The sequence below is a fragment of the Panthera uncia genome (genome assembly GCF_023721935.1).
Source record: "Panthera uncia isolate 11264 chromosome B2 unlocalized genomic scaffold, Puncia_PCG_1.0 HiC_scaffold_24, whole genome shotgun sequence".
In the NCBI taxonomy this organism is placed as follows: Eukaryota; Metazoa; Chordata; class Mammalia; order Carnivora; family Felidae; genus Panthera; species Panthera uncia.
Genome location: NW_026057580.1, coordinates 5,862,611 through 5,878,368, shown reverse-complemented (window position 1 = coordinate 5,878,368; position 15,758 = coordinate 5,862,611). Strand labels below are relative to the sequence as shown.

Genomic DNA, 15,758 nt, shown 5'->3' with positions numbered 1-15,758 from the left:
AGCAGGTGGTGCAGGGGGGTTTTGAACCCAGGCTCTGGCGGCCACAAGCGTCGCCATGAAGTTACGGAGCTTCTCCTAGGAAGGTACGGACGCTTAGGTGGAGCCGGGGCGGGGGCCCTGGACCCTTTCTTTCCCTCCCCTCGTCTCCACTTCTGTCATTGGCAGCAGGCCTGGGCCGGGTGAATGAAGAAAGGGAAGACAGGGCAGTTAGGGACTGAGGCTGGTCCCTCGGTTCCTCCTCCACCCACAGTTCCCGGAAGGAGCCTGAGACCTTGCAGTGGCGTGGTATTGGAGGCAGAATTCACACAGGCCCCCCTGAGGTCTCTTCTCGGCTGCCCTCGGGCCCCAGAGGCCAAGCAAGTCCCCCAGGCAGGGCTCTGCCACAGGGGCTCAGGGGACCCCCCGCCTCCGAGCCAGAGAGGGGTCTCTCCAGACTCCCCCTGCCCCCAGTGTAGGAGAAAAGGGGAAGGAAAGTAGAATCAGGACCCCACGGAGCTGTCACGTTTGCTGCTGGATCCCTAGAAGCTGGTTCAGGGTAAAGACTCAGGACATATTTATTGAGTTAATGGGCAAGTCTCTTCCCAAGAACGCTAGGGATCCCGGCCTGATCCGCATGGTGGCAGGTGCAGACAGTAGCCCCCCTGGGCTGACTCTGGGATGTCTAGACTCCGTTTCCCAGCCTGGCTCCGGGGGCCCCCCATGTTCTCAGCATGTAGGACGCGGTGAGGGGGAGAAGATCTGACACCTGGGGAGCAGTGCCTCCCCCCACCCCCACCGGGTACCCAGCACAGCCACAGAAAGGCGGTCGTTCCCAAGCTGGTCCGCCCCGTAGAGTCATCTGGAATCTTTCAAAAAAGCCCACATCAATGAAATCTTGTCACTGGGACCCACGCATTAGTATTTTTCAAACTCCTCAGGTGATCCCCATGCACAGACAAGCTTGGGAACCGCTGGCAGGGACTTCACACCTTCTCAAAGCCCTTCCATATGCACTTTCTTACTTGAACCTCGAATTAAAATCTGTTTCACAGGCAGGCAAGGTTTTGTTTAAAAATATATATGCACGTGTGTGCATGCACACATGCACGTGCATATACATAGACACACACACACCCCCGAAATTCGTTTTGCACTCCCTGCAGAAATTTTATTTATTCATATTTTTAAAGTTTATTTATTTGAGAAAGAAAGAGAGAGAGCCTGAGCACAAGAGAGGCAGAGAGAGCGGGGTGGGGTGGGGGTGATGGGGGGGAGAGAGAGAGAGAGAGAGAGAGAGAGAATCCCAAGCAGGCTCCATGCTGTCAGCGCAGAGCCCGGTGTGGGGCTTGAACTCACGAACTGTGAGATCACGACCTCAGCCGAAACCGAGAGTCGGATGCTTAACCGACTGAGCCACCCAGGCGCCCCATCCCCGCAGAAGTTTTAGAAATAAAGAAGTTAAAAAGAGGAGCATGAAAATTACCCTTTTGTAACGGTTACTGTTGACATCGGTTTTATCTTATTTCCTTACTTCTCTACAGTTGAGGAAACTGAGGTAGGGAAACATTAGGTAACTTCCCAAAGTCATGGAGCTACAGCGTAGCAGAGTCGGGACTTGAGCCCACGGTGTAGACCGAGCCCGTCCCATCAGGCTGTTGTGAGGTCTCAGGGGACCGAGGCATGCCAAGGGGGCCCCCTGGATGCAGGGCTCTGGGAAAGGAGGGGCGCTCAGCAGGGGAAGAGGGACACGGCCCTCAGGCCGGTTTCTACACTGTCCTTGTGTGTGTGGAGCAGGAGGATGGAGCCTAGGCTGGAGCCCAATGCCACGTTCACCTCCGGGCTCACAGCCACACCTGAGCGACCGCTCCGTCTCATCTTTGCCGGAGTCTGCGGCCTCATCCTGCTGGTGGGGCTGGTGGCCAACGGGCTCATGCTGGTGGTGGTGGGCCGGGCCTCAGGCGCCCCCCGTCCGCTCCTCGCCCTGACCAACAGCCTCATGGTGAACATCACGCTGTCTGACCTGCTCTTCCTGGCCTGCGTGGTGCCCGTGCTGCTGCTCAGCTTCCTGCGGCCCCACTGGTGGCTGGGCCCCGTCCTCTGCACTGCCAGCCAGGCCACCAACAACGCCACCATGTTCTGTACCTTCTACAGCACGGTGGCCACGGCTCTTCTGCGCCACGTGGCCGTGGCCTGGCCCGACGTGGCCCTCCCGTCTGGCCGGGGCGCCCGCCTGCTGCTCTGTGGGGCCGCGTGGGGCCTGGGCCTCACTGCGTCATTGCCTACCTGGCTGTTCCAGAGGGTGGTCGTGGAGGAGGGGGCCGTGGGGGCCCCGGCCTGCCTCTTGCTCCTGAGCCCTGCCCAGGCCTCCTGCTACTTCAGCCTGCTGGGAGCCCTGGCCTTCCTGCCTTGTACGCTGGGGCTGGGCTGCTCTTTCGGCCACGTGGGCTGGCTCCTGCGGACACGGCCCCGTGGCCCCAGCGGGGAGAGCGTCCGGGAGCACCAGGAGAACGCAGGGCTCATCCTTGTGGTGCTGGTGGTCTTCGTGCTGATGTGGGGGCCCTGCTCTGTGCTGGGCTACGTGGCAGCCGTGGGTGGCCTGCCTGGGTGGCTTTCGTGGAGTCCAGCCTCTGCACCATCCTGGCCTATTCCAACTGTGCGGTCAGCCCCATCCTCTGCTTCTACCTCTCCTGCCCCTTCCGGGCAGGGTTCAGGGACCTCTTCTGCAGGCCAAGGGCAGCCAGGCACCCTGGGGGTGTGGGCGGGGCCGGTATGGTGATGGAGAGCATCCAGCCTGGCCTCAACCCAGGTCCCGGGAGGCCTCTGGGGTCTGGCGAGGGTCTGAGAAGATAGGCTGACGGGAGAGCTGAGAGTCAAGAGAGATGGGAAGACCCTTAGCGACGTTAGAGCCGGTCCCCTCCATTTTACCAGTGGGGACCCTGAGATCCAGAGAGGGCAGGTGGCCCAGCAAAGGTGAGACAGCAACCAAAATGGCAACTAGGTTGATGCTCCCATTCCACCTTGGGACTCAGATACCTGTAGGCTCTACTACTTTCTAGTGGTGTGACCCTGAACAAGTCCCTTAACCTCTCCATGGCTCCGTCTTCTCATCTGAAAAGTGGGATGATGGTAGCACCTTCTTCACAGGGTTGTTATAAAGATACTCGTAACACACATAGAGTGCTCAGAACACCTGCTGCTTCGTAAGTGCATATGAGTGTTGGTCATCGCGATTATTATCATCATCATTTTATTTTTACTAATTCAGGGGCACTTGAGGGGGGTGGACAAGAGATCGGTAAAGGGACTTCCAAAGGCAGAAGTGTGGAGGGGAATGACCTGGGGAATGACAGTCCAGGGTCCTTAATCCTGAGGGCCTGTGGAGCAAATAGGGGTGAGGAGGGAAGACAGCTGCACCCGGGGTGGGAGCCCAGAGGCCAGGAGAGCCTTTCAGCTGCCTCTCCCTCCTCTGCCTGCCCTCTCCTAGCTCAGTCACACACACCTCTCAGCCCCACAAGGGAACACAAAGTCAACCTTTGTGCCGTGACTTTCTGAACGCCCTCCTTTCTTCTCTGTGGTTTCCTTCCTCTCTCCAGAGAAATTAAAGGTCCCCACCTCTCCTACCCAACCTCCTCTGAGAAGCTCCCAAACTCCATGCCCTGCCTCTGGCCTCCTGGTAGCAGGCCTCAGTCTTCTGTGTTAGTGGTGGAACCAGGGAGGTGATCTCTACTTAAAGCCCTAAGAATGTTCAACGTTTTCTGCTTGGTAACAGTGTTACAGCTAAACACACACACACTCTCTCTCTCTCTGACTCCATGGTCAAAAAGCTTTGGAAACACCGGATTGAACCAAGTTAAACTGGTCTCTTTGCTGCAGGACTTATCAGAGCCTTGAATGCCCCAAAGGCCACTGGGATTCTCTGAGAGGGGCTCAGAGTAGGCAGTTCCCCAAAATCCATGCCAAAAAACCAATGTTTCATGGGCCATACCTTGAGAAATAACCCAGGAGAGAAGCTACAGTGTCAAGCTCAGTAAAGATGCACTTGGCCCCCCTTGGGCAGTGGCTCTGAGACTTGATTCCCCTGCCAGGTGGGCATCTCTGCTTGATGCTTTCCCACAGACGTCCAAGGTGAGGCAAAATGGGTCACTGGTTATGGGAACTTCCCTCTTCCCAAGCTATGACCCCACCCGGTTCCCACTCCAAGCATATCGGAATGCAAGTCAGAGGGTGATCTAATTATAGGGACAGCCATGAATCAGCTCTAGTTTACTATAAAATCATAAGAAGTAAGTCCCCAACTTTGGTATAATTAGTCCCAAATTTCTTGTGATGTGCAGATTGGGAATGGCTGGCTGGAGGGCTAATCTGAGAGTGAGCTTGCCCAGAGGAGGGGAGAAGTCCCCTTTCCCTGTGATCCTGGGCTCTGATGGCCACAGGGGTTGATAGATGAAGAGGGACACGGAGGGCAGGGGCTGCCCTCTGAGGGTACAACTGTGTGTGAATCAGTGTTTCCAAACTTGAGCGGGGCCTGGCGTGAGTGCTAGGTAAATACTTGTTGAGGGATGAGTCAGTGGGTGATCAAATGTAATAAACTGACCCACCTGTTTTTGAGAATAATCTGATCATGTTATTCACCTCTCTCACCTCCTGACTCCATTTCACTCAAGAGTAATGCTAAAGCCCTAACCACGGCCCACAAGGCCCTATGCACTCTGGATTCTTCACCCCCCTGATCTCACCTCCTGAACTATCTCCCCACTTAATACAGTTCCAATCACACAAGCCTCCCTGCTGTCCTTCACATGAAGTATGCTCCTGCCTCAGGGCCTTTGCACTTGCTGTTCCTTCTACTTGTCCTTGGATACCATCGTGCCTCCTTCTCTCATATCCTTAGGGCTCATTTCAACCTTCACTTCCTCAGAGAGGCTCTCCCTAACCACCTCATTAAAATATCACCCTGTCCCTCTCTAGCCCCTTATTTTCTGTTCTTTGTCTTTGTAACTCTTATCACCACCTGAAATTAAGTTATCTACCTATTTAAGTGCTTACTGGGTTTTCCTGTCTTATTTATGTGTTTGTTGTAAGCTCCATGTGGAGACGGGGCCTGTGTTTTGTTCACTGCCGCATCCTGAGTGCCCAGCACAGACCCTGGCACATAGTAGTTGCTCAGTAAATCTTCATTAAACAAAAGAATGGAAGAAAGATGGAGAGGAGAACCTGGACTCTGTCGAACAGCAATATATTTTCTGTTTTTCACAGGGAAAGGAAAACAAGAAACTTTAGTAAAAGAACCAAATTTACTCCAGTTTAAGGCAAATTCCACACAGAGACTGTCTCAGAGACGGGCACAGGACAAGACAGCATAGAAACCCCCCCATCGTGCATGAGGGGGGGGGAGGGGGCATGGGGCAGCGGGGGGGGGGGGGGGGGGGGGGGGTGGCGCCCAGGCATGGGATGTGCAGTGGGCCTCGGAGCCTCATGCTGCAGGAGGGGCTGGCATGCATGACCAAGGCTGGGCAGCTGGTTGGGCCCAGGGGTGAGATCACCTGTCTCACCTTCCCCACAGCAGGGGCAGGAGCTTGGGCTCAGACACCAGAGCCCAAGGCTGAAGGACTCAGGTGGATCTGGGGTGACAGGATGGAACAAGGTGACCCCAAGGGCCAAGACGGCCTGGGGTAAGGGGTCGCACTGCTAAGGAGTGGGATGGGGGGAGCTGGGCGTGGCATGAATGGACTCTCAGGACATCAGAGCTGAAGGTAAATCTGGGACCATCTGGTCAACCCTCTTGACTTACAGATGTGGAAACTGAGACCCAGAAGGCAGGAGGGCCTTGCTTGGGTTCCCACGGGCAGCAGCTAGAGGCAGGGCTTGAACCCAGGACCTCTATCTCTTATCCCCGTGGGTCAGAGGGGCAGTGTAGGAGTGCTGGGGCTGGACTGCTCCTTCCAAGGCCTCCAGGGGGGGTAGCAGAGGCCTAGGCTCCAGGGGCCCCAGGCAGCTCTGGCAAGAGGAGGGGATGCCTGGAATCAGAAGTCAGCTGTAGAGATGCCTGTGGGTCTACACCAAGGAAAGGCCTGTGGATCTGTGTATCTAAAACCATGTCCTTCTGGGCTTGAGAGGCACCAGAAAGGACCCCGTGCCCAAAAGGCCTCCATTCCTAGCCCACCATGCGGCCTACGGCCTCCCCTCACAGCCTCCCCTGCATGGGTCCGCAGGGCTCCCAGAGCATGCAGGTGTCCCTGGGAAGGGTCACATGTTCAGGCATCCCTGCAAACCCAGCAGCCTCACAGGGTTCACTGGAAATAGGGATGGGATAGATACTGGGGTAGGAGGGCAGGGGCCAGGTATAGAAATAGACACCACAGGAGGAGGGAGGCCCAGTCCAGGCTTCACGGCCATATAGGAGCAGAAGGGATTGCCAGGTGGGCCGAGGGGGATCTCAATTCTCCTCACTGTTAACACCTTCCTGGCTGGGCCAGAACCAGGTATCAGGGGGAAATGAGAAGGGCAGGGGCCCAGAACCTCACCTCCACCACCTGTACCCTCCCAATTCCCTGGGTTGGGCCATAAGGCTAGGAAATTAGAGAGGAGTCTTCAGAGGCCCCGCCTCCTGCTGGCCTCCCAGGCACACATGTTACAAAGGCTGGGCGGGGCAAATTGGAGACCCCGCCTACACTTCCACTGGCCTCCCCGGCCCCAGCCACCCGCCACAGGCCAGGGGACTTCTTCGGGAAGAGGGCTCAGATGTGTGTGTGCAGGGGGGAAGCAGGGGGCGTGCGGGCTGGGGACTGTGGGGGCGAGGGCTCTGGGGCCGCAGGCGGGGGGCGCGGGCGGATGCCCTGTGACTTCATGTAGGACACCAGCTGGTCAGGGATCTCGGCCAGCACATCGCGGGCCAGGCGGGCCATGCTCAGCACGTGGTTGCCAGTGCGGTCCACGTAGTCCCTGAAGGGCACGAACTGGCCAGAGGAAAGGCAGGGTCAGGCAGGGTCTCCGGCTGGACCACAGCCCCCACATCTCCAGGCCTGGGTTCCTGTCCTATTCCTCCTCAGCCGCGGCCCTCTGCACTCACCCCCTCCCCATGGTGGTGAATTCTCATAGCCCCTGTTCTCTCATTCACTCAACAGATTCGTACTGAGCATCTACGTCATGCCAGGATACATCACCAAACAAGAGCACTTAATCTCTGAAGTCCTGGCACCAACACAGGGACTTAGCCGGTGCTCAGGAAACGCTGACTGAGCCCCTTGGCTTGTAAGAGCGGGCCTTCCCATCTCCCCCCACCTCTCTCTCTTTGGCTCCACTTCTCTTCTCTCTCGCGCTGACACCTAAAGTCAGGCCCCTCTGACTTCCTCCCAGGCCCCTTGAGCCCCTCACCACCCCTTGAATGCCTCAGCGCATTCCTGGCTCTAGGCCTTTCTATGCAAGGGTCCCCCCTCCCAGATTGCCCCTGCTCTGAGGTCTAGCCTCCTCTCTTTGCTCTCTACCCCTGGAATGAACCCTCCTCCATCCCCTCCTTTTTTTTCTTTTCTTTTTAATCCAGGGGTTCTGGAGAATGTCAGTTTTTATTCCCAATCTCCTAAACACTACGGACTCAGTCTGCAGGAGATTCACAGACAGAAGTGCTTACTAAGGTGCATTCTGAGGCTTGACTGGGCAGGGACACCCTGAGGACAAAGACCTGTCTGCTCATTACATCTGCCATCCTACATGGGATGTTCAGACAGGGCTTCAATTAAGCAAGCACTGCCCGTTCTCGGAGAGGGCGGAGAGGGCCGCAGCAACACTATAGACACCGCCCCCCCTTCAAGGGTTTGCCCTCCCACTGGGAAGGCGGCCCAGCAGAAGACAATGGAAGGTGCAAATATCAAGTGTGAGTGCTCTGCATGCAGGAGGCCAAGGAGACCTGGGGGCTCAGGGAGAGCACTGGCAGAGCATTCTGGTCGGGGTAACAACATTAGGGGTGAGTCTCAGACATGGGAGAGAGGGGTCCAGCTGGGGGAGAAGTGTGACCCAAGCACTGATTCCCGCTCCCTTCTCCGGTGGCCAGGCCACTCTGGGGCTCTCTCCAGGGCCCCTTTCTAGAGAAGTCTCTAAAAGGGGGGTGTATAAGGCCAGCCTGGCTAGAGGGGCTCTTGCATCTTCCTTGGAGCAGGCAGGATTTGGGTTTCACCTGGACAATGTCCCGTTCTGCCAGCTTCCCCCGGGAGGAGATCCGCACATCATCACCATCCAGCTCCACCATGGCTGTGTGAGGAGAGGCATTGGGGGTGGGGTGAGTTAATGGTGGGCACCTGGGCCTGGCACACCAGTGGAACTTGTCCTCCAATCCCAGGCCAATCCAAGACAGAGACCGTCAGACCAGATCCCCATGTTAGAGATGAGGAAACTGAGGCCAGGAGACAGGAGGAGCCCAACCAGGTGAACCCCTGGCTTCTAGCCCAGTGTTCCAGCTCCCCCACCCTCCCCAAGCTCCCAGGGTTGGAGGAGGGAGGAGTGACTGGGCCTCCTCCCCACAGCTTTGGGATGGGTACACAGCCCGACACACCCTTCCCTGTGCAAACAAACACACCCTTACACCCTGTGCTCACCCAGACAGTCACACCCACCCATGAGCTCTCACTCTTTGGGGAAGGGTCATTCCCAAGGGCCTGAAGCCTCTGGGGGAATACCTAGGGGGATGGGGACTTACCGTCGAACTCCGCCTGGCCCACGCCAATGATGATGATGGACATGGGCAGTTTGGCAGCCTGGGAGATCATGGGTAGGGGCAGAAAGGGGTGGGTCAACAGAAGACAGAAGGAAAAGAGAAGAAATGGAACAGAAGGATGGAGACACGCAGAAACACAGAAAAGGGGGGAGGCGGAAGGACACAGACAAAGGGAAACCAAGGTGAGGCCCCAGAGAGGAAGAGAGGGTCGAGAGGGTGAAATGGGTCACAGGTCTGCTTTTATGAGACACCCCCATCCCCGCTTCTGTCCCTGGGCCACCAAGTGGGACATCTTTTATGTGGGCAACTAGGAGTGCCAGCTGGGGTGGGAGTCCCTTATACAGGGAGAACACCCAGTAGGGGGAGCCATGTTCCTGGGCCTCCCCCACTCTGGGCTCCCGCTGGACCTGGCCAGGCTGGGCTGGGGTCTGGGGTTAGCAGTCCTAGAGATGGGCTAATAAGGGAACCATAGGCATCTAGAGGGAGTGGACCATCTACGGTGGGTGCAGAGGTCATCGGTAGGACCCTTCATCAGCCGGTGCCCCCTCCGCCCCCCAAACCCCACTGCGTGGAAAGCCTCGTCCCAAGGGTTCCTCTGAAGCAGCGGGAAGGCATGCCCCCCACCCCCATTTTCCTCCCCCTTCCCCACCCCCCCCAGCTCACATTGACGATAGCCTCCTTAGTCTGTGCCATGTCCGAGATGACCCCATCCGTGATGATCAGCAGCACCGAGTACTGAGAGCCATCCTGCACTGCGGCCGCGGTCCTGGGGTGGGGTGGGGGCTGCTATCTGTCTGGCCCGCTCGGTGTCCCTCCCCGCCCCCCACACTTTGGTGGGGACAAGCCTTTAGCCGGAGGGGAGTCTCTTTAGGGTCAGAGCTCTCTGAAAGGCGGGTCGATGGGAAGAGACACCTCCTCCCACCTTCCCAAGAGGACAGGGGTGGGCACGAAGGCCGTGTGAAGATGTTGGGATGGGCGTCCAGTGGCCCCGGCACTCACCTGGCCACGTGGGTGACCACAGGGGCGAAGTTGGTTGGGCCATAGAGCTGCACCGTGCGCAGGCTGTGGTGGTAGGCCTCCAGGATGCCATCGATGCCGCAGCAGGAGGGGTTCTCCTGGTTGCCGTTCTGGGGGCACCGGGGATGGGGAGGTTGAGCTCAGGAAGGACGGAGGAGTGGGAAGGAGGGCAGCCAGGTGCTCTGTTGGGGGCGGGGCGGGGGTAACGTACAGCCAGGGAGGGGGAGGCCAGCAGGTCTGAGATCTCCTAGACTCTTCTCTGGTGGGGGGTAGGGGAAGAGGAGGGAGCCCCAGGGCAACACGTGCTCTGGGTGAGCAGGGTTCCGACCCGCCCCTTGCACCACTCTTTGTACCTGCTCAGGCGGCACCCCCTCCACGAGACCCCCGGCTGCTTCCCTCAGGGGGGCCCCCGGGGCAAACCACTCCGTCCTAAAATGACTGCAGGGTCTGAGTGGCTCTGGAAGGGCCAGCCAACTAACCTGTCCTCCCGTGTCCTGTGCCTGGCACAATTGAGCGTCCCCAGCTCGTGGGAGGGAGGGAGAGAAGGTGGCCTGAGAAAGCATCCCTCAGGTCCCCCATCGCAGCACTAACTCGGGGAGTTTCTGGAATTACCTGTAGTTGCCCATACCCAACGCACACTGCTTTTACCCTGATTTCTGGGGTTTTGGTGGGGGTAGTTCGGCCACGTCTCTACTCCACCTCTACTCGGGTCTTGTCAGAAAAAAGAGGGCAGACCCCACTGCGGGTGGCATCAGACATGGAGGGGAGATGCTGGTGAGTCAGCTGGGGAGTGGGCTTCTGGAGGCCCTGCTACAAGCCCCCCTACACACAGCAGGCAGCTTACCCCCCCCCCCCCCCCCCCCCCCCCGCCCAAGGGCTGCACGGATGTCCCCTTGCCCCAGGCTCGTCACCACACCCCGAGCCTGGTGGGCCCTCAGCCTGTCCTCCCAGGACCTCCTACCAGCGGGAACTCGTGGGACACCCTTCCATCAGGGGGTAGCTTGGCCCCGAAGCCAAGGGCAGGGAACATCTTGTCGCTGTCATAGTGCTGGATGATCTCCCCGACGGCAGTCAGCGCCAGTGCATAGGCGTTCAGCTGGTAGGGGCTCATGTAGTGCAGGGACGTGGACTGCGAGGGGTTCCCTGCAACACGGGACACGGGAACATTTGCTGGTGTCGACACTCCAAGCACCCCGGGCTCAGAATGCAGTGGGGGGTGCCCAAGGCACCCCTAATTTGATTTATTTATCCTTGACTCCTTTCTCTCTTGCCACACCTTCAATCCTTTAGTAACTCCTGGTTGCTAAACCTTCAAAATATATGCAGAATCCCATCTACTGTCCCCAGCTCTGTGACACCACCAGCCACTCGCCTGCAGGACGGCAGCAGCCCAGCCCAGCTCTCGGCCTCCGCCCTGGGGCCTGCCGTCCAGCCAGACGAGCCTGTCAAACCCCAGGCAGCTAGATCATGCCTCTTCTCTCCTCCAAATGCTCCCATGCTCCTATCCCACCCAGTCCCAACCGGGGCGGGGGGTGCCCACAGGCCCCACGGGGTCTGGCCTCCGCTTACCTCCCTCCTGGCCTCCTGCCACCCCTGGCACCCCCTCCTGTCACCCACTCAGGCCTGGCCCCTTACCATCCCCACCTCAGAGCCTCTGCAATGGTGGTTCCCTCTGGGACACTTTTCTATAAATGTGTACATGGTGTGTGGTCTTCCTGAGCAGACTCCTGAAAATTACAGCCTCCCCCAACGCTCCCTGTCCCTCTTCCTGCTTACATTTTCTCCATAGCCCTTGTCACCACTGACAATGCCCGCATTTTACCTATTTGTTTATTAATGAGGGGCACTCTGGCATAGACTGCCAAGGTACAGATCCTGTCTCTATCTGTGTGCTCGTGGATGGTTCCTTAACCTCTCAGCCTCAGTTCCTCGTGCGTAGAGTGGGGATAATAGTCTCACCTCCTGGGATTGATGTGAGGAGTCGTGATGTGTTACTGGAACTCCCCTCATTGTAATGACAAGGCCCCTTCCAGCTCTGACTTCTACCACTCTAGGATGCTAGGGCCCACCTGAGGAGTCCAAAACCTGGGCTCCTTCTGACAGACACGGAAATGGGCACTGAGCACCGCTAATGGAGGTCCAGACTCCAAGGAAGGTTGTGAAGTTTCTAACAGTGTAAAGTGGGGCACTGATTGTTCCTGGTGACTCGGTCATAGCCCAACCCTGGAGAAGGTCAGAGGAGGGAAGGGAGCTGGGACAGGCCCAGCGAGGGTGGGAACTGGGGCTCCTGCCCTCGCTGAGGACCACAGAGCTCTGCTCGGCCTGAAAGTTGGCCTGCACAAAGGATGTGAGATTTAATCCCGTGAGGAAACACTTTTTCTCCATGTGCTGTTTGTGGGCCCAGAGTAGCACTGCCCTATCTTTGCAGGAAGACTGGGTGCCCTCAAGGGCAAGGCTGTGCCTCAGGGCACATAGGTCCAGAGCCCAGATTTATTAGACCGTGGTCCAGTCTGGGGATGCCTTCGCCATTTTGATTATACTTTGGCTCTCCAGGCTTAAGTACCTTCTTTTTGGTGAGGATGAGGCCAGAGAATATGGGAGATCTGGCTCCCAGCTAGGGCCAACTACCACAGCTCTGAAAAGTGCCCCCCATCCCTTTCCAGCCCCAGCCCCACGCCAGCTCCTCTGCCCATCCCCCACTCACCATTGGAGGCCGTGAAATCGATGGCCACCGTGAAGTTGATCTGGGTCCTAAAAAAGGAAGAGGAGCAAGGGAGTTAACTGGACAGGTGGCAATCTGGCTTCTACCCCAGCCCCACGGCTTGCCAGGCATGTGGCTTTGGTGGAGTCCCTTGTCTTCCAGCTCTGGAAAACAGGGATAGTAATGCCAGCCACAGCCTCCCCCCAGAGGATTGTTGGGAGTATAAGAGGTAGGCAGTGCGAAAGTTCTTTGAGGATGATTCCTTTCCATGTGGACACCTGGTGACGATGACTTATTTATTCTCCCAACCCTGCACCTGGGCCCGCCTGAGTTAGGTGAAGTAGGGTCCCACTGTGTTTCTGGTTCAAATTTGGAGTCAGATTCGGGGTTCACGCTTACTTGACAAAAAAAGAGAGACCGAGATATTGTGCATCTCTGAGGGAAGAACAACACCCCACTTATGATGCTGCCTTGCCAAAAGCTGGAACGTGAATCCTACTGAACTTCCAGATCTCCCAGTTGTTTACAGGAAATACAAGGGACAGAAGAACATATTAAATGACAGCAGGGGGATGCAGCCAGAAAAGTCAGTCTGGGGGCAGCAGTGAGGAGTCCAGGGCCCCTGCAGACCTCATGAATCAGAATCCCTTGGCGGGGAGCAGGAATCTGTTTCAGCAAAGCCTCAGGTACTTGGGGGAATCAACAGATAAAAAGAGAATTAAGGGACAAACGGACCAATCACAATATATTGATCTTACCTGGATTTCTGATTCAAACAAGCCAATTAAGTAAGACAACAGGGGAAATTCGCACACTGAAAAGGTCTTTGGTATTAAGGAACTGTTTGATTTGTAGGTGTAATTATGGTATTATGGGTACATTTTACAAAGAGAAAGTTCTTGGGGCCCCTGAATGGCTCAGTCGGTAGAGCATGCAACTCTTGATGTTGGGGTTGTAAGTTCGAGCCCCACGTTGGGTGTAGAGATTGCTTAAAAATGAAATCTTTTAAAAAAATAAAATAGGGGCGCCTGGGTGGCTCAGTCGGTTAAGCATCCGACTTCAGCTCAGGTCATGATCTCACAGATTCGTGGGTTTGAACCCCACGTCGGGCTCTCTGCGAACAGCTTGGAGCCTGCTTCAGATTCTGTCTCCCTCTCTGTCTCTACCCCTCCTCCACTTGTGATTTCTCTCCTTCTCTCTCTCTCTCTCAAAAATAAACATTAAAAAGTAAATATAAATAAAATCTAATTTCTTTTATTAAAAAAAAGAAAGTCTTTAAATTTTAGGGGTGCCTGGGTGGCTAAGTCGGTTAAGCATCCAACTTCAGCTCAGGTCACGATCTCACAGTCTGTGGGTTCGAGCCCCGCATTAGGCTCTGTGCTGACAGCTCAGAACCTGGAACCTGCTTCGGATTCTGTGTTTCCCTGTCTCTCTGCCCCTCCCCTGCTCCTGCTTTGTCTCTCTCTCAAAAAAAAAAAAAAAAAAAAGTCCTTATATTTTAGAGCTATATCCTGAAGTATTTGGGGGAATGAAATATGATGTCTGAGATTTGCTTCAAAATAATTGGATGAGGGGCATCTGGATGGCTCAGTTGGTTGAGGGTCTGACTTCAGCTCGGGTCATGATCTCCCAGGTTGTGAGCTGGAGCCCCACATCAGGCTCACTGCTGTTGGTGTAGAGCCGCTTCAGATCCTCTGTCCGCTCTCTCTCTCTGCCCTTCCCCTGCTTGCTCTCTCTCTCTCTCTCAAAAATAAACATTTAAATTAAACTAACTGGGTGAAAGGAAGCATGCATGGAACAAGGCTGGCCAGCAGTTGGTAACTGCTGAATCTGGGTGAAGGGTACTTGGGGTTTCATTACACCTTCTCTCTACTTTTGCATGTATTTGGAATTTTTCTGTAATAAAAGGTTTGGTTTTGAGGCTTCAGATTCAGGGGGAAGCTTTCTGAGGGTTTGGCTGTTCTAGGTTCTGTGCTAGATGCTGACAGAACAAAGCCGACAAGGGGCATCTGGGTGGCTCAGTCGGTTAAGCGTCCGGCTTCAGCTCAGGTCACGATCTCACAGTTTTTGAGTTCGAGCCCCGCATCAGGCTCTGTGCTGACAGCTCGGAGCCTGGAGCCTGTTTCAGATTCTGTGTCTCCCTCTCTCTCTGCCCCTCTCCTGCTCACACTCTGTGTCTGCCTCTCAATAATAAATAAACGTTAAAAAAAAAATTAAAGAACAAAGCCGACACGATGTGAACCCCTGATAACATCTAGTCTCATGGTTCTAGTGACCACAGAGTCACCAGGGGAATTTGTTTAAGAAGAAGGTCCCAGGGCCCCACTCCAAAGGATACCAGTTCATTTGGGTCTGAGATGGGGCCCCAGAATCTGCTTCTTCAACAGACATTCCCTGCCCTCATCCAGGGATGGATTCTGAAGACGGGGTTCTGGGATCACACCTGGGGACACCCTTCTGGTGGGTCCCAGTTGGGGTGATGTAAGATGGGGCAGGGCTCACTTCATCTGCATTTAGCAGACGGCACCTCTCAGAAGCCAAAGCCCTCTCCCCACCTGACCACAGATGAGCTGCTGCTCACGGGACCATCGTCCCCTAGGAAGGATGAAGGACACGGTTAGCAGGAGACCCAAGCCAGGGTCTGCTGGCCAGAGACGGTCCAGCCCACGCTCTTTCCCCTCGTCTGGTGCCTGGAGGCACAGCATCCAGTGGACTCCAACATCTGCGAGAGATGCAGCCACCAGGAGGCAAGAGCCTGGGTCCCTCATTGACTGTAGAGCGTCTCACCCATCCCTGCCATCCCATGAATGAAAAATAAACCGTTGTTTGTATTAAGCCTTGAGGTCACAGGATTATCTGTTATAGCAGTTGACCTACCCTATTCATCTCTTTGTGGTCATGTCTCACTGGGGAATAGACAGATCGTGTCTTTGTTAGAGGAAGGGAGACACTTGGAGGGTAAGAGCTCTGCTCCCAGGGCCACTATTGGGAGGGTAGTTCCGGTCTATGGGACCACAGCTGAGGGACACCCACCGGCCCGGCTCTTCCAAATAAGGATGAGGGGAGAGGCAAGCCTCATTCCTTAACTGGTCTTCCCCTGCTCTGGGTTCTGAAAGACTCAGGGAAGGAAGGGGCTGGAAAGCAGGTACATTTAGGGGACAGCTGCTCCCTGCGGGCTCGCCTCTCCAGCCTAAGGGCAGAGCAGGGCAGAAGGCAGGCTGCTGAGCAAGCAGCTCCCTCTGACACCGGGCAGAGGTGGCCAATCCCTCTCTCCAGGTCCAGAGAGGATCCCGGGACAAGAGCATCCATCGGCTGCCTGCCTGGACACGTACCTGGAGCTCTCGCTCCCTGGAG

At 56.2% G+C, this 15,758-nt stretch overlaps 2 protein-coding genes across 3 annotated transcripts in view; one reads left to right on the top strand and one right to left on the bottom strand.

Annotated features, from left to right (window-relative positions):
* The first annotated feature begins 1,263 nt into the window (after window positions 1-1,263).
* LOC125938305 (galanin-like G-protein coupled receptor npr-9) lies at window positions 1,264-4,279 on the top strand. The gene has a single exon (XM_049653369.1). The coding sequence runs from the start codon at window positions 1,778-1,780 to the stop codon at window positions 2,753-2,755; it is 978 nt and encodes a 325-aa protein (XP_049509326.1). The 5' UTR covers window positions 1,264-1,777; the 3' UTR covers window positions 2,756-4,279.
* A 2,345-nt stretch (window positions 4,280-6,624) lies between these two features.
* Window positions 6,625-15,758, bottom strand: part of CPNE5 (copine 5) — a 93,606-nt gene continuing 84,472 nt past the window's right edge. For both annotated transcript variants that reach the window (XM_049653367.1, XM_049653368.1), the window contains 7 exons: window positions 12,408-12,454; window positions 10,665-10,846; window positions 9,686-9,813; window positions 9,350-9,452; window positions 8,669-8,726; window positions 8,150-8,223; window positions 6,625-6,935 (listed from right to left, as the gene is read on the bottom strand). In XM_049653367.1, the coding sequence (XP_049509324.1) occupies window positions 6,717-6,935; window positions 8,150-8,223; window positions 8,669-8,726; window positions 9,350-9,452; window positions 9,686-9,813; window positions 10,665-10,846; window positions 12,408-12,454 (811 nt within the window). In that variant the 3' untranslated portion in view covers window positions 6,625-6,716. The remainder of the gene's footprint in view (window positions 6,936-8,149; window positions 8,224-8,668; window positions 8,727-9,349; window positions 9,453-9,685; window positions 9,814-10,664; window positions 10,847-12,407; window positions 12,455-15,758) is intronic.

What these genes read in the sequence shown, in the direction of transcription:
- LOC125938305 (XM_049653369.1), top strand. Translation starts at nt 1,778, where the DNA reads ATGGAGCCTAGGCTGGAGCCCAATGCCACGTTCACCTCCGGGCTCACA.